This window comes from Episyrphus balteatus, chromosome X (assembly GCF_945859705.1).
Source record: "Episyrphus balteatus chromosome X, idEpiBalt1.1, whole genome shotgun sequence".
NCBI lineage: Eukaryota > Metazoa > Arthropoda > Insecta > Diptera > Syrphidae > Episyrphus > Episyrphus balteatus.
Genome location: NC_079138.1, coordinates 3,106,421 through 3,129,363, shown reverse-complemented (window position 1 = coordinate 3,129,363; position 22,943 = coordinate 3,106,421). Strand labels below are relative to the sequence as shown.

The following is a 22,943-nucleotide window of genomic DNA, read 5'->3' as shown; positions in this document are numbered from 1 at the left end:
GCGCGAGCTGTGTACCAGGCTAAATGTATAACTACAGCGGCTACTTGTTGCAAAAAGTTAAATTTTTCAAACTTATTTTGTGACAGTTTTTCCGACACCAAAATTTAAAATATGATACAGAAAGCTTATTTTTTGTCCAAAAATAAATTTTTACGGCCATATTATTCACTAGTTTAAAAAATACATCTGGATGTAAGGAAATTGAAATGTCAAAAATAAATCGAAATCCATGATATTCACTATCACACAGACAAAGAATAGTAATTTTTAACTATTTTTTAACTATTTAGATAGTTAAAATTGGGATAACTATTTTGGATTTGGATTTATTTTTGACATTTGACAATTTTACATCAAGATGGATTTTTTAAACTAGTGAATGATATGGCCGTTAAAGGCTTAACTACATTCACCACTTTTTGAAAAAGTACAAAAGTGAAAATATTTTTTTTTCGCGCTAGCGGGATTTTTTTGTAAAAAAGAGTTTACAAATTGATTTTTGGACGGAAAAATAAGCATTCTGCATCATTTATTTTAATTTTCTAGCCCGAAAAACCGTACAAAAATGCGTTTGAAAATTTCACTTTTGTACTTTTTCACTTTTTGAGCCAATGTAGTTAAGGCTTAAAGCCTGGTATGCTGCTCGCGCTAAATTTTAGCTCCCATACAAATTATCGAAAAATTTTATCTCAGCTAAAATGGATCCCATACAAATTATCGATAACTTGTATGGGAATTTTATCTCAGCTAAAATTTAGCGCGAGCAGCGTACCAGGCTTAAGGCTTAACTACATTGGCTCAAAAAGTGAAAAAGTACAAAAGTGAAAATTTTTAAATGCATTTTTGCATAGTTTTTCGGGCTGGAAAATTAAAACAAATTATGCAGAAAGCTTATTTTTTGGTCTAAAAAATAATTTGTATACTCTTTTTCATAAAACAATTGCACTAGCCAGAAAAAAAATATTTTTACTTTTGTATTTTTTCAAAAAGTGGTGTATGTAGTTAAGCCTTTAAACTCTTTCTTTACAACAAAATTCAGGTAGAGAGAAAAAAAATATTTTCACTTTTTCACTTTTTTGCAAAAAGTGGCCATTGTAGTCATACCTTTAACTACATTAGGGGTATTCACGATCCGATGCAACTGGTCTAGTATCATTGGGTGCGTTCACGTACCGATCCAAGGGTATCCAGATACCTTTGTGTTGTTGTAATCCCATATAAAATCTCAGCTGATCGAACACATGTTTTAACAAGCAAAAAAATCCAAAGGTATCCTAAAAATTTCTGGATTCTTGTGTATCTTATGGGAAATTTGAAGAACAGCTGATTCGTGTTCACAAACGTAGCGGATACTTAGGTATCTTGGATAGGGTATCTGTGCGTACGTGAACGCACCCATTGCAAAAGTGTAAAATCTTACAACACTACAACAACAAAATATATGGATTGAAATTTTACAATGGTCTTGCACTTTTGCTATACCCTAACCCTATTGCAAAATAAAAATACAATGGAGTAAAATCATTTTTGACAGATGGCAGCTCACCGTCGTAGCGTCGCCCATGATAAACAGTTTGTCTTTTTTATTCTGTTTATAATGGCTGTCGCTACTCATGTCCCGTAATTTAGTTTCTTTTGATGTAAAATAATCACAGTAAAACCCGTATAAGTACCTCACCTTAAATGCCCCATTTAGATAGGCACTAAAGCGTGTAAGGTACTTACAAGAACCCGCTTAAGTGCTCATAGGCACTTATCTCTATAATTATTTAATAATTAAAAAAAACATGTTTGATTACTAAAAACATAATCTTCACAAAACAAAATTAATTTGAAAGTTTAAAATAGCTAAAACTAGTTAATTTCTACCTTTAGTAGAATTTTTGAATTTTAAAGCGGTTTAGAAAACAAAGTTTTTCTTGCAGTTCAAACTTGTTTCAAATGGTACTTAAAAGAATTTTTTGCAAGTAAATTCAATTCTAAGTATTTGAAAAGCCAGGCAATTAAGCGGGGAAGGCAGTTAAGCGAAAGGTACTTAAAAGATTAATTTTATAGGAAAAAATTCTTAAAATTTTGGTTCTTAAAAAAAACATTTTCCGAAATAGAAAAATTTACAAAAATGATTTAGAAAATTTATTTGTTTGGTCTTAAAAAAAACAATGTTATACTCTTTTTTACAAACAAATTGCTCTAAGTGAGAAAAAAATATTTTTACTTTTTTGTACTTTTGCAAAAGTGTAGTTAGGCCTTAACATTCTTATTATTTTTCTTTGTATTCATTTCTGGCAACACTCTCCTCATTGGAAACTGGAAAGTTGGTTTTTATTTTGCCAAAATTCTTGGAAATATTTAATTAACGTCAAAAAAAATGTCATTTATTTGTAATTTGTCATTCTCTGTGTCAGTTTGAGAAGTTTTGTTATCGGCATTATCGTAATTAATTTCAAAACACCCCTCAAAAAAATAAATTAATTACACACAAAAAAAAAAATGGTAAGTTCACATAATTGACATTATATTATTTAAATATTATAAAAAGAATTTTAAACTAAACTAAAAATAATGAATGTGGCCATTGCAGTTGGTTTTAGTTCTTGGTGATTTGCATATACCACATCGATGTAGTAGTCTGCCACCAAAATTCAAGAAACTTCTTGTACCCGGAAGAATTCATCACATTCTATGCACCGGGAATTTATGCACAAAGGAATCATTTGATTACTTGAAAACTCTCGCCAATGATGTTCACATTGTCCGTGGTGATTTTGATGAGGTAATAAATAATAATAAATTGAGTCTTCTTTGGTTTTTTGGGAGTAATTTTTTATATAAATTTTTATTGTATTGGATTTTTGTATTTGTTAATTTTGAGTAGAATCTCAACTATCCGGAACAAAAAATTGTCACTGTAGGACAGTTTCGGATTGGCCTATCGCACGGTCATCAGGTAAGAATGCTTACAAAATAGTTTTAATCTGTTTTGTGTGAGAAATTTGAAATAAATCTATGAAAATAGGTTGTTCCACGGGGAGATCCTGAAGCTTTGGCACTGATTCAACGTCAACTTGATGTTGATATTCTAATATCCGGACACACTCATAAATTTGAAGCTTACGAGCATGGAAATAAGTTTTATATAAATCCAGGTTCGGCAACTGGAGCATTTAATCCATTGGATACGTAAGTTTGAAACAAATTTATGTTTAGATTAGCAATTTTTGATTTAAGTTTCATCTTCATTGTTTTCTTAAACAAGGGCGTACGCAAAGGAAGGCAGGGAGGGGCACTTGCCCCTCATACATTTGTATTCACAATAATACTTTAAGATTCTAATTTATGGAAAATATTGATGAAATAAATTAAAACAACTTTTTTACTAACTTTTTGAAAAAGAAGCAATGGATTTGTGAATTCAATTAAACACCAAAAGCATTGCTTCTTTTTGAAAAAAATAGTCTACTATAATAGGTGCGTTCCTTTGGAAATATTTATCTACTGCTTAGTACTTAAAGCTGCTCTGAACTACTTTTTCAGTATAGCAAAAGTAGTTTAAAGTAGTTTTTCGGGAACACGTTTTTTGAATATCGATGTACCTAAGTTAAAGTATGAATACACAACTAATTTATTATATAACTTTTAATTAAATATAAATTTTAAATATACATACCACGCTTATTTGTGATTAAAAATGTATTTTTTTTTTATTTTTTCTCATTAAACGATTTTTTGAAAAGTCTAAAAAAAATGATTTTCTTTACCAAGCTAATGTCTAAAATTATAACAATTTAAAATCTGAAAAATGTTCATAAATGATTGCTACACTTATAAAAATTGATTCTGTAAAGTTTTAAATTTTTTGAACAAATGGTTTGGCTGGAATTTAAAATTGATTGAACAAGGTCCAAAAAACTTAATGTTATTCCCATAAGAAACTTCAACCGCTTGGAGGCGTGGGTTAGAATTAAGTTCTTCTTCTTCTTTTTCTTCCTTTTTCTCGGCGCTGTTATGATCTCGATGTCGAGGGGATCATAACTATCCCACGTAACTGCTTCACACTAGTGATCCGCCTGTGGGGTTCGCCGGGTTGACCTCAGAAATCGGCGGCAAGCCTCCCGGTTTTGTATTGTTCCATTTCTAAGGCCAACTGAATGCTGGTGGTTTTGCATTTGCTTGTACCAGGAGTTTTTAGGCCTACCTTTCTTTCTATTTCGTGTTGGAACGTTGTATGATTTTGCTTTTTTGACGGGGTTCTCAGGATCTCTCCTTTGAACATGGCAATACCAACTGAGTCGGTCGTGTTCAATTTTTTGGGAGATGGTGTTTTTAACATGAAGGCTTCCTCGGATCTTCGTACTTCTAATTCTATCAAGCTTTGTTACTCCTGCTGTCATACGAAGCATCTTCATCTCAGCTGCCGTTAACTTATTCTCATACTTTTTGTACATTGTCCAACATTTTAAACCGTATGTGAGTGCTGGACGCACAACTGCGTTGTAGAGTCTTCCTTTCAGAATTAAGTTAGAGACTTGAAACTTGGGGAAGTTTTTTTTTTTAGTTTATTTCCAACCATATAAGATCTTAGGAGCATACAAATTCTAATTAATTGTTTAATTGTAATTTGTGCAATTAAAAATGGGTAAAGTTGAAAAAATTGAGGAAAAAATCACTTTTTCAAGATTTATAAAATAAAAACCTACAGTTTATTTATTTAAACAATAGACTTATGTACATCATTCATAAGGTCTGAGAACGCTCTTTCCAAAAATATATAACATATTGAGAATTATTAAACAAATGACTGACATATTCATAGATTACCTCGGAAAGTCTGTAAAAATGTTTTTTTGTAAATAAAAAAAAAAAAAATGGAGGGTTCCAAAAATATAACAAAAATATTGGTATGCATTATTCGAGCATATAAACAGGCTACATCATGTTACTTGTCGGGTTTATTTAATTTTTTTTTTATTTTGTAGCACAGTGTTATTCATATATCAAGATTTCTTAAACGATTTTATGTCATTATTTTTGTTGAAATCATTTAAGTCGTTAACGAGGAAGTCAGAAATCCAATACACGGGCTTATAACTTTTTAATTTGTTATGTAGTTTCTAAAAAAATATATTTTAGTCAAAATTTTGAGAGAGATGTTTTATAAAGTTTTAATTTTATTTTAAATGATTTTGAAATTGTTTAATCTTGAAATCAACTTTTAACAGGTTCTTAAAAATTTAGATGGGTTTGTTACTCTTCCACATGTTCATTATTAAAAAAAAAAATTTTTTCTGGTGTAGCTTTTCACCCTGACAAACACAAGCTGGGACTGAATAATTGAAGAAAAAATTGTAAAACTAATGCTTAGGACTCGTTAGGATTCTCATGAACGAATCTTAAGATTTTGATTAAACAAAATATAGGATAAATTGTCTTATTTTTTTAAATAAAAGTAATATTTTTTTTCAACCGTTATTAACTGTACCTTTTATAGAACCATTTTTTGCTTTCTTTAATTTCAATGAAAATTTTCATTCATACAGTTTTTGTAGGTAAACCATTTTAAAATTAAGAAAAAGTTTCTTAGTTTTAATTTTGGATTTCTTTAAAATATAACAATTCTTTTTATTTATTTATTTATTGAAAATTTAATTTTATCAAAAAGGATTAATGAAGATTCTTGAATTTTAGTTAAATATGTAAAAAATTATATCTTTAAAGCCACAAACTACATTTCTGAGAAAAATAAAAAACAAACAAAAATAAACACATTTTCCCAAACAAAATCTTCTATTTTTAGTTTGTTTAAAATTGTAATATTTTTCAATCTTTCTTTAACTTTGGAAACATTTATGCTCTTTTGAAAATTGTAATAACAGAGCAAGTTTTTAAAATAATAAACCATTGTCACATCATACAAATTTTTTCCGCGGTGTTGCTCTCGAATTAAATTAAGACATTGATTTCTTATAAAACTTGGAACTGTTAACTAATTTGCAGTCAAGTGACGTATGAAATAAAAAAAATATTATGATTAATTAATGGTTCCTTATTATTACGCAATGTTTTAGTGAAAGAATTGTATGGGCGAAGGAAGCAAAATACTGTTGCAAAGTAGGGAATTTTCGAAATATCACAAGAACTGCATTATTTAATCGTAAACCGTAAGGATTTGGAATAAGTTGAACGTTTGAACCATTAATTTTGGGATACCCTGTATAAAAATTCAGCTAAATTTGTTCTCGAATGAGTTTGCCCCTCCCTGATCAATATCTTGCGTACGCCCCTGTTTTCTTATCTATCTTGAAACTCATATGAATCTTCTTATTCATCCTGTGTATTTATTTATTTAATCAGAAATTGTTGATTTATTACTTTGTTTTTCTCATTTTTAGATCTGTCATTCCGTCGTTTCTTCTCATGGACATACAAAGTACAACAGTTGTCACATATGTGTACCAACTGATTGGAGATGAAGTCAAAGTCGAACGGATAGAATATAAGAAGAGTTAAATTATATATATAATTAAGGAAAGATATAAATAACTGGTGTTTTTATCATATTATTATTTTTATTATCATATTATTATTTCTTTTTTCTTTTTTTTTTTTTGAATTCTTATTAAAAATATATAAATACATTCTAATACTTTGTTGTTATTAAATTTAAAAAAAAAATTTATACAATTTTTTATTTGTTGTTGTTGTTGCTGTCGGATGTTGTTGAGTAGCGAGAGGAGAAGAGTGAAGGTGTGGGTAGGAAATTGAATAAGGTTGGAAATTGAGAAATTAAGTGCTTGGATAGGGAAGGAAGGAATGCTTGCGGAGTACGGCATTAAGTTCGTCGGATTGGGGGTAATCGAAATGTGTTCGCGGATTTCCATGGGTACCTTAAGGTGATAATAGTCCGTCTGGTGTCAATTCTTTTTTATGTCAAGTTTCGGTGGAAAATTCCACCACGATCCGGCGAGCTTAATACCGTGCTTCGTAAGCCAAGTTGCATTCCTGGAATTCAGCATTTAGCAACATGGTGTCATGGTGACAAGGCGACAGGGCAACAAAGCGACATGGTGACAAGGCGGCCGGCATGGGGACAAGGTGACAAGGTGACATGGCGACAAGGCGGCATGGGGATAAGGTGACATGGTGACAAGTCGGCATGCATGGCGACATGCTGACAAGGCGACATGGCGACAAGGTAATATGGCGACAAGGTGACATGGCGACAAGGCCGCATGGGGATAAGGTGACATGGTGACAAGGCGACATGGCGACAAAGCGACATATCGACATGTTGACATGGCGACAAGGCAGCATTGGGACAAGGTGATATAGTGACAAGGCGGCATGCATGGCGACAAAGCGAAATGCCGACGAGGCGAAAAAGCGACATGTCGACAAGGTGACATAGTGACATAACGACATGGCAGATATTTTCGGATCAAGGTCTCGAAAAAAGTTTTGGTTCACACAATTAAAAAAAATACATATTTTGTTTCTTTGGATTTTGAAAAAAAAAAAAATAATGATAAAGGATGCTTAAAAAAAAGGCAGTTTGAAAAAAATCCTCCAAGTCCATCGTGTGAGACATCAAAAGCAAGGGGTCTTGAAGCTCTATTCATAGCTGAAAACCCATAGTTTCTTAAAGGTCTGATTGCTGAATTATTTAAAATCAAATATTTGTTTTTTTTTCTAACATTTCGGATCAAAGTTAAAAAATAAAATTAATTAACTTTGTAATTTGTATCTGTTAGGTTCATCAAAGTATGGATTGTCACAATGGGCTCTGAAACATTCAAAAAAGTCCCTACATATTACCGATTTTACCTACGACGACGACGCGATGTCGAGATTTTGGAATCACCCCGATGAATAGAAGAATAAGGCTGTAAGACTTCAGGTAACAACAAAATTCAAAGTAGATCTTGTTAATAATATGATAATGTCAACACCTAGATGTTGACAGTATTATTACTGAATAGGCTCGAAATTACATTAGGTTGCTATACAAAATCCAACTATACGGTGGTTGAGTTTCAGTACCGTACCGTACCGTACCGTAACTTAAATTAATCAAAACATATGAGTTCTGCCAACAAATGTAACAATCATCACCTAATCCAATTCGGATCCCTCAATGTTTGCTTGGTGACCTTCCAAGGGTACCTACTTTTGTTTTTCTTCAAAACCATAAATGAATAAAAATACATTTTTACTTTATTATTAAATATCAGTTGGAGAATATTTATTTATTTGTCTGTACATAAGATTTAACTTTAATCAATCAGCAAATTCTTACTGTTGATTTGTTTGTTTGTTTTTATTGTGTTTTTGCCATGATTACGCTCCTTTTGGTCTTTTGTTAGGCATAAAGTTGGATGAAACAATTTTGCATTTGTGTTCAGCATGTAATCCGCGTGATTTCATGCATTTGCACTCGCTCACAATTTCAGTTTTGAAGAGAGTATCAGCAATAGAGCTTGTGACTTGGTTAAGATAGGCCTTCTTTTGATCGTCAGCAGTGATTGCATCAAAGTTCTGGGCAGCAAATACCCAACCGTTGTTCTGAAGGACAAAATCAACACCCATATCTTGCTTGAACTTAAGTTTTTGGCGTTTCTTGGCGTCTTTTCCTTCGGTTGTCGCAACTATGCGTGAATTAAATCCTAGTTTTTATGAAATAAAATTGTATATTGTTAAGAAACAATTTAAACAAAGACATTTTGATAAGACTTACCGACAAGTTTTTCTGAAGGCACACCTTCAACAGATATGTCCTTAACTGGCGCGACCAAATGTAGAGATGCCCCTTGGAATTCTGTCAAGGCAGCCATCAAATGGGACCTGAAGAATTTGAACTAGAAAAAAAAAAAACAAGATTAATAGAATTTACTTTCACTTATTTTTATAAATAAATCAACTTACAACATTGGAATATTCCAGTTGGTCACTTCGGACAGCAACAATAGCCTTGGCTGATCCAGAACGGAAGGGATATTGCATAGCAAGGCCAAATGCCGCTTCATCAGATTGTTCTTGAATTTCATGCTGGAATTTCTCAAGCCATTTCAAAATATCATTTACAACTCCAACACCAACATCGAGTGGTTCTGGTCGGCTTGGCCCATTTAGAGCCACTGAATTGAGCTTGCCATTGAAATTTATTTTACCACCATTGCTAGTCAACAAAGCTGGATATAACTGATCATCACTAAATGCAATTACAACAATATTGGCATCAGTCATTCCACGTAATTTCAATTGATTACGAATTTCCGAAATTGCTGGAGTAACTAAGTTATCAATGATATTCTTGCTTGAGCCCATATCCACAACAAAGACAATATCGGCTTTGTTTGTTGGCACCTTAGATGTGAATTCATCATTAATGTCACGTTGGCCAGCTGGACCAGTGCATTTTAGGCATCGATCGGGCACTGCAATTGGAATGTCTTCCAAACTAGCTGCAGAGGCATAAGTCATAGCAATATTGCAAGCTGCTTCTTCCTTATTATCTGGGCTAGCTAGCACAGCTTCATCACAAGCTTGACGGAATGGTGCGTGATCCATAAACAAATAGCCCAAAACTAGTGTAGAGTCGTAGGCGAAAAGCTCTGAGCAAACCGAGTCGTGTTCCAAGTTAGATACCTCTGGAGCCGATGCTGCTGGGCAGTTGCCTAATCCATAGTCATTGACAAATTCTGCACGAGTAGCAGCAATTTTACCCTCAACATTAATGAAATCGTCGTAGGGTTCAGCATTACCATTTCCTAACAAACCACGCATCCTGCTTGTGTAGAAGCCATCGACTGACACATGGCAAACCTTCAAATCGGACGTACAAATAACCTCGACACCATTTTCATTTCTCATTCGAAGAGTGTAGAATTTTCTCCAAGCATGAGCATTTGCTGAATGCACTGGATATTCTGCTGGCTTACCGTTGAATTTGAGTGCTCCATTATCAGAAATCTCAATGAAATTCTTTGAATCAATCAATGTCAATGATTTGAGTTTTCCATCCTTAAACTGTCCAATAAGGCTAAAGTCATTATTGTCGGCATCTTGGGCAATCACATATTTGCATGAACCTTGGAAAGCTAATTGGCGTCCATCGAAAGTAAATATGTTCTTGCCATCGGCAATATGACCAGTCAATACGAACGGTGCTCCCAAATCAAATGGTGGTTTCAATAACGCAGCTAAATCAGCAACTAAATCTAATTTTTCATTCATCAAGAAATTAAGCAAACTCAATCGGAACGAGATCCATGTGGGTAGATTACGTAGGAAATCTAGTGAAAATGGTACAGGAGTTAACAAGCTTGCAGATGAAGGTGCTTTCAAATCTGTCCAGCGCTTCCAAACAGAGTTCAATGCATTGAAAATTGCATTTACAATGCCTTCAAGAGCTTCGATATCATTTACTTTGGTACCACGCAATTTGGCTTCAATGTAATCGTAAAGTTTCTTGGCCAATTCAGTTGATTCATTGGTAGCTGAGAAACTATTCAATTGATCAATAATGTTGCGCAAGAAGTTGAGAATTTCATCGACAGTCTTCATTTCGGCTAATTTCTTCTTGATCTCATCGCGAATAGCATCGAAAGTTGGTAATTTGCTCCAGTATTCCTTCAAGTCTTTGACTAATTCATCGATGTCCTTGGACATTGTTTGCAGGAGTTCTTGAAGGCTATCAGCAATTGGCTTAATTGTTTCATAAAGTGATTTACCTAAAGCCTTCAAATCAACCTCAATTGATTTCAAACTCTTAAGTGCCTGTTCCAGTTGGCTGGTAATAAGTTTGACAGTTTCTACTTGCAAATCACCCAATAGTGCAGTTATTTTCTTGGCAAATTCTTCCCAAATTGGCAATATGGTATCCTTTACAACTGTTTGGATTTTCGATACTATTTCCTTGATTGAACTATGAATTTGTTTATAGGCTTCTAAAATAGTTTTTGACATGTCTTTGTACAATTTCATTGCGGTGTCGTAGTATTTGCGATAGTTTTCAATGATCTGTTGAATAGCGGGATCATTTTCGAGATCCTTCAAAATAGCGTTTAGGTTGTCTTCTAAGCTTGCTTGCAAAGCAGTAAAATCGGGAACACTGTTTTTGAGTAATTCTGTTTGATGATCAATAGCTTCACGGATCTTTTCGAAACGTTTCTGGAGTTGTTCCTTAGCGGCTTTAGTGTCCTCAGCAACTACTGATTCGACGGATTTCTGTTATAAATTTTTAAATAATTATAAACGAATTTTGACAAAAAAGTTAAAAAAAAAAATTAAACTTACCAAGAATGCCTTAACGTCATCTTCGTTACTTTCAAATGATGAAGCCAAGAAATGAGCAGAATCAAGAGCCACACGTCCAGTTAAAAGTTTCTTGTTACCATTATTGGCAACAAACTTGGCTTCCTTGCCCAATTTGATCTCAGCTGATGCATCAATGAGTCCAGCTCGTTTCAGAGATACCTTGGCGCTACTTTGTTCTAATTCAGCAGCCAAACTCAAAGGTTTCAATGAGAACACTTGCACATTGGCGTTAATTTTCGCTGAATGCTTGTTACCATTGAACTCTGCTAATAGATTCAATAATTGTTCATTCATGCCAGTTAAAATAATCTCAACACGATCCTTGCTACCGAAAATCAAACCACTTGACTTAATATCTGCAACGCCACTTTGTACATTGTATCCAGAGCTGAATTCAAGTTTATCCATGGACAAAGCTGAATGACCACTTGCTTCATACTGGAAGCCAAGACCTGCACTCTTGATAACATTTTCTGTTGTGATATTGAAGCCATGTCCCTTATCAGGATTTATGTCTCTAATATTACTGCTGACAATGATCTTTTGTTCTGGTGTCTTGAAAATATCACATTTAATTTCACTGTTGAGTGTACGCTGGTCATAGTTGGCATCAACCAGACCACTTATCGATAGAGCTCTGATGTGTGGATTTTCCAAACGAATTTCTCCTTTAGCATTGATTGCAACCTTTTCGACACCACTGATATCAGCACTGGCAATAAGCTTAGTAACATCGTTGGGTTTATTTTGACGATCGAAATAGAAAGTAGCTGAGCTTTGATAGTGTCCAAAGATATTTTGGGGCAAAACTTGTTCGGTTTCAATGAAAATCTCACGTGATGGTAGCTTAACTTGAACTTTGTTCAATGTTGGAGTCATACTAGCCACCAATTGATATTTAATATTACTATTTGAGATGATGTTGCTTTCGATTTCATGATTGAATTTAAGGCCCTTTCGACTGCTCTTTGATTGCAATTCAAATTCATGAGGATATCCCAATTCGCGCAAATCAATCAATACCATTAGATCGTGTTGAATGGAAGTTACATCATTAGGATCGACTGTAATAATTGAACGAACCTCAACATTGGTGCATTGTTTCTTCTCTTCACATACCGATAATTTAGCTTGGAAGTTCTTGTTGGTCATTTTCAAAGTCGATACGGCATTCTTTGGACCAAAAGTACCATTGAATGTCAATGAGCTACCGACTTCTTTGTCAGTTGCAATATCATATAATTCATGGATTATCTTGAAGTTGGCATTGTTAGTCTTTTGATAATACTGTACTTGTCCTTGGCCCTCAACAATGGTCTTTGTTTTTTCATGTTTAATAATGTACGTTGCAGATCCCGCTAGAATTACACCCTTTGCATTTTTGACATTTATCTCTACACCCTTTCCACCTGAGTTAGCTTGAGCTCGGATGTCCATATCCAAATTTTCAATTTTCAATTTCTTTGAATTGGTATGCGAACTAATGTAGAAATTATCAATAGCATTCAAGTTCACTTCATTATTATGTTCAAAATCTAGATCACCAAGGTTATCAATCTTAATAATAAGTTTTCCCTTGCGTTCGCCAAGTTTTTCGACAATTGCCGTAAATGATGTTGTCTGTTTGGGCAGAATAGCTTTAATTGCAACTCCTTTCTTATGTTCGTTTGTGAAAACCTCGCCTTCCGTACTGTACTTTTCTCCATTGAGCTGTAGATCATAGTTCACTTGAACTGAATCGTCGCCTTTAGCTATACGAACTACACAATCCAAATTAGTTTTAGATGCAATAGATGAGTCGAGAACATAGTGCAGAGTTGCTGATTTAGATTCAACATTACTCACGTCCAAGCCAGTTTTTATGTATTTTTGGCCGTAATTATAATTAAAGTTGTATTTAGATTTTCCAGTTCCTTCAGCGGTCTGAGGTTCAATGCTAAAACTACCATCTAGTTTCAATGGGGCTTCTAAATGACTACTTGTGAGATCAAAACTGCAGCTGCCATGATTATTGTTTCCTCGAACAAATGAGTTGAGTTTAATTGACTTATCGCTAGCACGCTGATCGAAATGAATTTCAACCGAACGAACACCGTTTTCAGTTTCAGGACGAAGGTATTTGCCGCTAGTGGTTAGACTGTATGCCTTTAAGTTAGTTTGAGGAGCCGCAACATTGACTTGAAGTTCATAAGTGGCTGGCTTGGCACGATCTCCCAAATCGTAATTTCCATTCAAATTGACATTGATTTGAGCACCATATTTACCAGTAAGGCGGAAAATAGCATGTTTGGGACAGTACTCGTCGACAATCAGAGACAATTGAATTGGCGATTGAAGAAGCTCACCATTAAGGTCCAAGCTATAATCAAGGGTTTTGAAATTACCTTTGAGTAAATGTTTGATATTCTGTACTGCTTCGAGTTTCTTTCCGGCAAAATTAGTGTAAACAAGTTTGTTACTGCCAATACCTTCGTTTGTTTTCATATTCAATTTCTCTACTGATCCAATTAACTCAATTGAGCGACGTTCATTGTTTGGCAATTTATCACCAATTGAAGCACTCATCGATCCATGTGAAATACCAGTTTTTGCTGTAGCAATTTTACGGGCTAACTGACCATCGAATTGGCGACCATTTGGCATGGTGAGACTAAGTTTAGCATCGACTTCTCCATTCGATCCCAATTCACCTTTCATGGCAGCATTTCCTTCAAGCAAATACTTATCACCATGGATGTCGAGTACGGTTTTAGTTGAGGTCTTTGACTTGTCCATAACATTCTCAGTCTTGATGTAGATCTTCTTATCGTTATCATAGCCAATAGTTGTTTCGACATCGTATTTAGGTGCAGCAATGTTGAATTTGGAATCAATAGTTAGCTTTCTCTGGGCCTTTTTCAAATTTACAACGGCAGTTAAATCACCTTTGCCACCCTTATTGATTTTGAAATCAGCCTTAGCAGTAAGTTGATCTTTAATCTGTAGATTTAGTTTTCCATTTGATATCTTATCCTGGGGATGTGTCTTTTCACCAGTGAAAACAATTAGTTCAGCATTATCACGGCTAAGTTTAAAGTCACAATTGGTCTTATCGGGTGTGCCAATTAATTTTAACAACCAGTTTCCTTGTTTGTCTTTTGGAGTTAGAACGAATGTACCTTGGAGATCAATGAACATATCTTGGGAGGTCATTCGTTGACCTACTTCACCTTTGGCTGTTAGCTGAGTTCCCCAGCTGGTGTGTAAACTGTTATCGGTGACATAGTGTGGTCCCTTAATATCAACATTCGATTTAATGTCGACATAGTGTTGGTTAAGTTTTGCATTCACGCTTAAACTATAGTCGCCAGGGGCGCGTTGATCTTGTGCGAAATTGAAATCAAGTGCAGCCTTCTTTGCCTCTTTGGCAGCTTCAATTTTGAACTGTACGAGTTTTGGGCCAGCTTCACCATTGAGGGTTCCCTGAAGAATTACAGAATTACCTTGTTTAAGTTTAAGTTCATTCTTGAATTTGGTTTCCTTAAGTTCTTTGTTTTCCTTGCGAGTGTAGTCGAATTCATTCTTCATTTCAAAGTTGAAATCCCCAAGTGCCACAACAATAGCATCATTAAATGAGTTGGGGGAGAGTTGCAAGTCAATACTGGCACCATTGCTGTGCGGTGAGTTCTTTTCTTTAACAAACAAACCGGCAGAATAACCATTTTCCAGCGAGAAGTGAGACTTGATATCGTACTCTTCTTTACCATGGCGAATTTTAAGTTCAGTCTTGAAGGGTTTCAAATCAGCCCAACCATTAAGTATGGTACGATCGTTGTCCTTGCTTATCACCTGGAGGTTTTCAAAAGTAAAACGAACATTGTTGCCATTTTCTTGTTTGATAATACGACCATCGGCGCGCATGCCATTGATTTCATTGCTCACACCATTGTTTGTTTGAACTTCAATGAGAGGACGATATGTGTTGCCGTTCTTAGTTAGACCGACTTTGTTTACAGTCTTCTCACCATTTACATCATACTGACCATAGAAGAAAATTTCCTTATCATTATTGAGAATTCCAGCTTCGGCACTCAAACGGATTTCAGGGTGTTCCAATGAACCACGAACAAAAGACTTTGGTGCAGTGCCCATTACTTCAAGATTCAATTCAGTGTCATGGGGAACTTTAGATCCAGGAGTAGAGTACTTCAATTTCCAGAGGAATGAGTCGGGTTTTTTGTCATATGAACCAATAAGATTGATTTTTTTCTCAGTTTGCAATCTAAGGGCAATGTGCATTGGTCGTGACAAAGTTAAATCTGCTGCATCACTAGTATCGGGAAGCACAGATGTAAAGCACACAGTCATTCCAATGTAATGTAATTGATCGAAACAATTCTCTTCGGGAGCGTTCTTCTTCTTCTTTTGTTTCAATGGCACAACTTTAGTTTCCTTATCTTGTTCGGCAATAATGAAGTCAACATTGTGCTTAACATCAATCAATTCAAGACTTTCACGTGGGAAAACAATATCCAGATTGAATCCATAACCACCGTTGGTTACTTCGAAGGTTTCATCATCTCCAATAGAAGAGTGCAAGCTACTTGATGTTCGGAGTCCTGCTGTCAATACCAAAGCATTGAATCGGAACTGTCCGTTGATGTTCACATCAACGCTAGGTACAAATTTGACACGATATTTGCTCTTTTGTGGATTAGCAATAATAGCTTCTAAATCAATTTCAGTGGCAATGTTCAATTTGGAGGCTGATGTTCCCTGAGCAGAAAGTTCCAATGGAATACCCATACCAGTGGGATAGACAAATTCGGTGTCAAGGAAAAGCGAATGACAGGCGTATTCGTGTTCGAAATTTTTCAAGCTGTTCTTAATACTGTCATATGATTCAGAGAATTTGCCCATAATTTCTTCAACAGTTTGTGGTAGGTCATCAGCCAAACTGAGGAAAAACATTTCAGATCCAAAAAGACGTACGGCTAGATCCAAGTTAATGTCCTTGGTTGGTTTGCTTCCATATGTTTTGTATTTTTTCGATAATTTATCGGCATCATCGACAATGGAACGCTTTGTTCGTGACTTGTTTATCAAGTTGCTGAGAATGTTACGGCCATCAGTTCTCAAAGCTCCCTTTGGTCCAAAATAGTGTCCCCATAGCTCTTCGAGATTTTCTTGGCGAGCATTGATCTCTAGAACATTGAAATTGGTTCCGAAAATTTCTGATGTTAAATTGAGGCGGGCTGAACGTGGCAAGAATCCCTTTTGAGAATAGATCAAAGAATAATCAGCACTAGCACCAAGTCCCAAAGAATCAATGGCGTATGAGAGCTCACTATTGAATGAATAACGGTTGGCATCGATAGGGAATTTTTTGGTTACGCGGACATTTCCGAGGAAATGACGAGCTGCTTCACGAGTGGGATCAGTTGAGTCTCGAATAGCCTTTAAACTGGATGCAATAAATCCACCGACCTGATAAACAGGTTCGCTATTAACAATTTCAGAAATTTCATTGGCAAGTTGGGCATTTGGACAAGCAATAGCTGCTAGATAAGCTTCAATACGAATTTCAGAATCTTCATTGCGATCTTTCAAAATGCCAAGTGCGGCTGATTGGAGTCCAGCATCACAAGCAGCAGCTGTAAATGCTTGAATAGCAGCAACCCGAAGGCGAGCTGATCGATCGGCTGAAGCACATTCAGCCAAAACTTGAGCTGAAGCATCAGCAATTTTATGAGTGTTACGAATACCTTTCAAGATATTAACATATCGGTCTTCATCTTTTTTGGTGTTGGCTTTGCAGTGTTTTAGACTGTCAGTAAATTTCTTTGAGACAACATTTACATCACTCTGGTCACAAGTTCCATGTTTGCAGTACTTATTGACGAGATTACCGATAGCTAAAAAGGCCTCTTTTGGAGAACTTGGATTTAAAAGTGTCTGCAAAAAATAGAGAAAATTATATATATTAATTTTTTTCTTTAAGAATGAAATAAAAAACTTACAGCTGCTTGATTGAGAGCGTCCTTCTCAATTGATTGGACCAAATTCAGCGACATAAATGCCAATTTCTTTTCAGTCTCTGAAAACTTGGAAATCTGTCGAATGATTGCCTTGACAGCGTTTGATGTACCTACACGGAAAAGTGCATCCAAATAGACCTTCCTGGCGAGATTCTTATTAACATGTGGGACTACTGAGAGTTCAATGAGTGTATCCAAATCCGATGAACGCATTAAACGGATTAATTCTGTGAAATGCTGAGCAGCATCACCTTGTACATGTTCGTTAACCAAATTAACGGTATTGGTGAAAACTTTCTTCAAAGCCGCAATATTCTTGGAAACTGGAGCAGAAGGTAATTCGAAAACAATCGATGTAGGCTCTCCATTACATTGTGGAGCATCAGCCTTGCCAGTGTTTTGCAATCGCAGGGTTGTCTTAACCTTAGCCTTAGCAATACCGGCTCCAGTTGACATTGGAGCAAATTTGTATTCTTCAACCAAATGTACATCTTCAGCAATACCCTTGTTAAGTTTCAATTCTTTCGAATAATCAGCCTTCAAGAGAGCACTTGACTTAATTCCAGCCTTGCTATTAACCACACCATTGATTAAACCATTGGATATTTGCTCCCGATAACTGCAGGCATTCAAATTACGTACTTTTGTAATTATATCACCTGAGACTGATGTCAATGTTGGACACACACCAAAAACATCAGTTTCATGAGACTTTTCAGCTGCTTGCAACAGAGAAATAATACCACGTTTAATGTTCAACGAAGCAGCGCTATCGCTACTTTCGGCACAAATTTCTGGTTGCAATTCTCCACTCACCATGGTGAATTTTATTGGTTTATTTAAATTCTGGGTTATTTGTTTCTCGATGGATTCTTTGACAGCACTTACAGAAATTCTATCCATTTGCAAAGTGTAGCCGCAATTACCATCGGCATATACTTTAGCTTGTCCGGATAATTTGAGAGCAATTTCTTCGGCATCATTGGCATCGGTACCTACAGTCATTAAACTTTCAACACTGTATGCATAAACGTTGCCTTGTGAATACTTTAAAAGGCCGTTATCAGCTGAAAAGTTGAAAGAAATATATAATATTTAATATTCTAAGCGGAGTAATTTTCAATGATTTAAAAATTAAATGTATTTTCGAAAATTTTTCGAAATCGCTTCAGCTGATTCTTCAGAAAGTAGGTAAGTGTGCGAGACGAATTTTGTATGGGAGATAAAATGTAGCGCGCTTTGCAATTTTTGTAAGTTCCTGACATCAGAACAAATAATGTACATGACTGGGTCGTAAGTACTTGCTTAGAATTTTCGAAGTTTTTAATTTAAAAATTTTATTTTATTTGAAAAAAAAAAACTAAAATAAATAAAAAAAAAAAATAAAACTTGTTTTAAGGCCCCTTATATAATTTAATTTATGTGAAAATTAAAAAAAAATAAAAATATTTTTTTAAAAATAAAAACCTTTTCGAAAATAAAGTTTTTAACTATTTTGTATGATATGAATTTTGTAATGTTTTGTGTCTGTAGAAGAAAGAATTCATTACTACTTACATTGTGGGCATCCTGCTTTACATTTTTCTGCAAAGAATAAAGAAACAAAAATTATTTTAATTTTTTTTTAATTTTTAAATAAAATTTAAAGTCTTAAAAATTATTTCGTTCTATTATAAAATGAGTCTTCAAAAGTTTCCCTAATCAAAGGTTATTAACATTAATCAAACTCATAAAATACAAAAAAGATCTTATCATAGCTGTAATACAAAATAAAAAAAAATCAAATCATGAATAATTTTCTTTTCAATTTCAATGTTATTCTAGACACCATAATTCTACTGATAAGAAAAGATGAACTTTCTCATCAGCTTATTTAATCCCTAATCAGTTAGTTATTTTTTTCAAGAGTTCGACTTGAAGGTCATCAACAACAACAACATCAACAGCAACAAAATATTCAAGTCCAAGTTGAATGTTTTTTCTCTTTGCAATTACTATGTTCCTCTTATCTCTTATCTCTCTAAGAAAATTTTTATTCAGTGGCGGATTGAGGGGAGGTCATAGGGTTCAAATTTTTCCTGATGTTTTCCTTATAGCATGTCTTATCGATTGTTCGGTAATTTTAAGTCCTATTTTTTTTTTTTTTTTTTTTTAAGAAATTAGTGAACAACAAAGGTTCAAAACTTTGATATGGTGATATTTTCATAATTAAAAGTTGAATATCTAGCAAAACAGTAATAGATCATTGTTGATTTATAATACCCCTGTTTTTTTTGGAGGTGGCAAAGTACTGCTAGTAGTTTGATTGCGATTTTCATCTACTCGATTATGAATACCTAGTTCTAGTAGTAAATCAACTAGAACATCTACTCATGAGTTAAAGTACCACCTCCAAAAGAATGGGGATAGACTACCCATGAGTAGATGATTAGTAGATCTAGTACAATAAATACATGATCTTCTGGTCAAGTAGATAGAATGTGTAGTTGGTAGTAATAGATTTCTACTCATGAATAGGATACCACCTCCAATGGAACGTGTTAACCTAACCCTTTTACAAATTTAGGCCGTATGCGAATTGCGTTAAAATGTTGGTTAAAATATGACGTTTGGTTAAAATTTGACACTAGCATGGTGAATAAAATGGGTTAAAATTTACCCAGCTGCGGAGCAGGGTAAAATTTGACACTAGTGGTTAAAATTTGACATTTCTCAAGATAGAAAGATCAAGATAGATTTGAAATTATTTTTGTTATAATGCGTTGATATTTTAAGAAATGTTAAAAGTATTAATACAAAGTACTTCCTCAAATTAATATTCATCTTAAAAAATTGAAAATCTACTAATTGTTTGTTTGTTTTTTATTTTTTATATTTCTACGAATTAGTGTTAGAAGACTGAATTAATAAATTTCTTTTTGATCATAATGAAATGAGAATTTATCGATAAAATAAAAAAAAAAGTATGTGAAATTGAGAATTTCTTACATTTTCATACTAGAATATTTAACTTGATATATTTTCAACTGGGTTTTGTTAAAAAAAATAGTTAATTGAATATAAGAAAAACCATTTTTGAGGGTAATTTTGTTTTATCTTGAGGGAATTTTATTCAAAGTAGTACCAAGAAAAAAGTCCCATTTAATACATTTTAACCCATTTCGCACAGCAAAAAAATAAATTTGATCCCTTTTTTTAACCAAACGTCAAATTTTAATCGTGGTAGAAATTTTAACCAACATTTTAACGCAATTCGCACACGGCTTAATTAATGCGCTTTTGACAGTTAAATTCACCATTTTGTTACTCAAATTCACCTTTTGTACTAGAATAAATATTTGTTTTTGACTACCTGCCATTAAATTCACATCATTTGATGCTTTTTTCCATATAACTAAATAATATTAAAAAAAATGTCTATATTTCCAAAGGATTGGAATTGATTGATTTGCAATGGAGGATTGTCAATATCAGAATCAACACCCCCAAAACCAAATTCTGGGGCCGAATCGAAAATATTTAATAGTTGACAGTCAAATTGCATTTTGTTGTATGGTCTACTGTCAACTATCAAATATCACCTTACCGATTTGACCCCTGGATCCGCTCCTGTCTGTTTGACCCCTAATAAAAATCTTTTGATAGTCTACTGAGAATTTACTTCATTTCTCATTATCAACATGATAATGTTGTTCAAAGATGCTGTTTTAAATTAAAAAAAAAAAAAAAGATCACAACACCTAATCTCTCAATGAAGCAAATACAAAATAGATCCCTTGGTAACCTATAACAATTTAAATCATAAATGGTATCTTTCATGAAACAACAACAAAAAAATGTTCTGAGAATAGAGGTCTGCTAAATTTTATTTATCATCTTAATTAAAACGTTTTTTTTTTTTTTGTTATTAAAGTTTTGCCTAAAGTTTTCCCACACTCTATTGTGCATATGTCCTTTTTTAAAAGTCGTTTTTTTTTTTCTCAAACGAAATTTTTAAACATTTTTAGTTGACCATACAATAATCATTTATGATGATTAAAGGGTAGATTAGGTACTTTTTGCTATATGCGATTTAAATCGAGACAAAATACAACACAAAAAACGCTTATCATATTGCAGTGCGTGTAATATTCATTGCTATTATTTATTTATTTGCTATGGTTAATTCTGAGCTATGTTATTTGTAAGTATAGGTATCTACACGATATTAAAGATACACAACAACTAGGAGTAGGTACTTACTTTAGTAATTCGAGCGAGGGTGAGTTTTATGAAGGAAAATAAATAAACAAATCGACCATATTATGTACCATCATATATGCCGGATGTAATGCTTTTCATTTGTTAAGTTCATTTTTTTTTTTAAGATTGGGTCAGAAAGTACATTGATCTCACTGATCTGTCAACCCCCCCGCATGGGGGATGGGATTCTAGAATTTTTTTTGGTAGTTAAAATGAAAATATTTATGTAAAGTCTTCTGGACTTGTAGGTTTTCGAGTTGAATTATTATGAAAAAATGCTTAATTAAAATTAAGGACAAAATATATTTCACTTAACTTAATTTTATTAAATATTATTTATTTTTTGTAATGGAAATCTTTTTTTAACTCAACTAATAAGCTGGGTTTTTTTTTTTTTGTAAGAACCCTTTTTGTCAGGATTCAAATTTTGATTTTTGATTATTTTTTTTTTTTTGTTTAATTCTAAAACATTTATAAATAAACCTTCACTGGTTTTAACAAAAAAAAAAAAATGCAAAATTAATTACAAACTCACCTGCATTTAATCCATTTAGAGCAATTAAACAAAAAACAATCCCACAAAAGAGTGTTATCCGAGAATAGGTTTCCCGCGACCGCATCCTTCTTCTAAAATAGAATAATTTATTCAGTTGATTTTTGTTTTTTCTCTTTTCTTTATATTTTCACAAAAATTTAATTTTTTTTTTGCATAAAAAGTTCGTTTTTATTAAAAAAAAATTTTTAAAAAAGAGCACTTTCCTTTGTTTTGAACAGGATTTTCACAATACGAGATTTCAAAAAAAAAAATCAAAAAAAAAAACAGAAAAAAATTTAAACCAAAAAATTATAACACTTGGCCGGGGTCTGATCCGTTGGTCATTCCACGAGAAGCGGTAATTGGAAAGTAAGTCATTGAAATGGCACCAGAACAGAGGCTTATATAGAATTCAAAAGTGTACCTACTGCTAAAACTCAGATACTACAATCAAATTTGTGTTTTTGTTGTTGTTTTTTTTTTTTTTTTTCAATAATCAAAATCAAGTGTTTAAGGAGGAGCATCATGTTGAATACACATTGTTGCTGCATGCTGCAGGAAGATAAGTGTCTTTTTTTTTTTTTTTTGATTTTTTTTTTTGTCTTTTTACATGCTGAGGATAGGTGAATAGGTAAAATCTATGGGAGAAGTTTTGGATTCGTAAAAAAGGTAGATGGGATTTTGAATTTGTATATCTGCTAATACTTTTCATGTATGATAGGTATAGCTTTTTAGAATTAAGGGGAAATACTTGCTTATTTGGAAATAAATTAATAACTTAAAATTAAACGTAGGATCATCAATTGATCTTTTTTTTTTTAGCTTTTTAATGATGT

The 22,943-nt window shown here is 33.6% G+C and overlaps 2 protein-coding genes across 2 annotated transcripts in view; one reads left to right on the top strand and one right to left on the bottom strand.

Annotated features, from left to right (window-relative positions):
• The window catches only part of LOC129920542 (vacuolar protein sorting-associated protein 29), a 501,662-nt gene extending 495,087 nt beyond the window's left edge, over window positions 1-6,575 (top strand). The window contains exons 2-5 of the mRNA XM_056001862.1: window positions 2,582-2,773; window positions 2,876-2,947; window positions 3,017-3,180; window positions 6,390-6,575. Coding sequence (XP_055857837.1) covers window positions 2,582-2,773; window positions 2,876-2,947; window positions 3,017-3,180; window positions 6,390-6,507 — 546 coding nt within the window. The 3' untranslated portion in view covers window positions 6,508-6,575. The remainder of the gene's footprint in view (window positions 1-2,581; window positions 2,774-2,875; window positions 2,948-3,016; window positions 3,181-6,389) is intronic.
• Window positions 6,576-8,203: 1,628 nt separating this feature from the next.
• LOC129920474 (apolipophorins) lies at window positions 8,204-22,460 on the bottom strand. Its single transcript, XM_056001686.1, has 8 exons — window positions 22,334-22,460; window positions 22,108-22,201; window positions 18,888-18,914; window positions 17,313-18,397; window positions 11,293-17,247; window positions 8,920-11,223; window positions 8,732-8,852; window positions 8,204-8,660 (listed from the first exon to the last, which is right to left on the bottom strand). The coding sequence occupies exons 2-8, from the start codon at window positions 22,190-22,192 to the stop codon at window positions 8,335-8,337; spliced, it is 9,903 nt and encodes a 3,300-aa protein (XP_055857661.1). The 5' UTR covers window positions 22,193-22,201; window positions 22,334-22,460; the 3' UTR covers window positions 8,204-8,334.
• Between the last annotated feature and the right edge of the window lie 483 nt (window positions 22,461-22,943).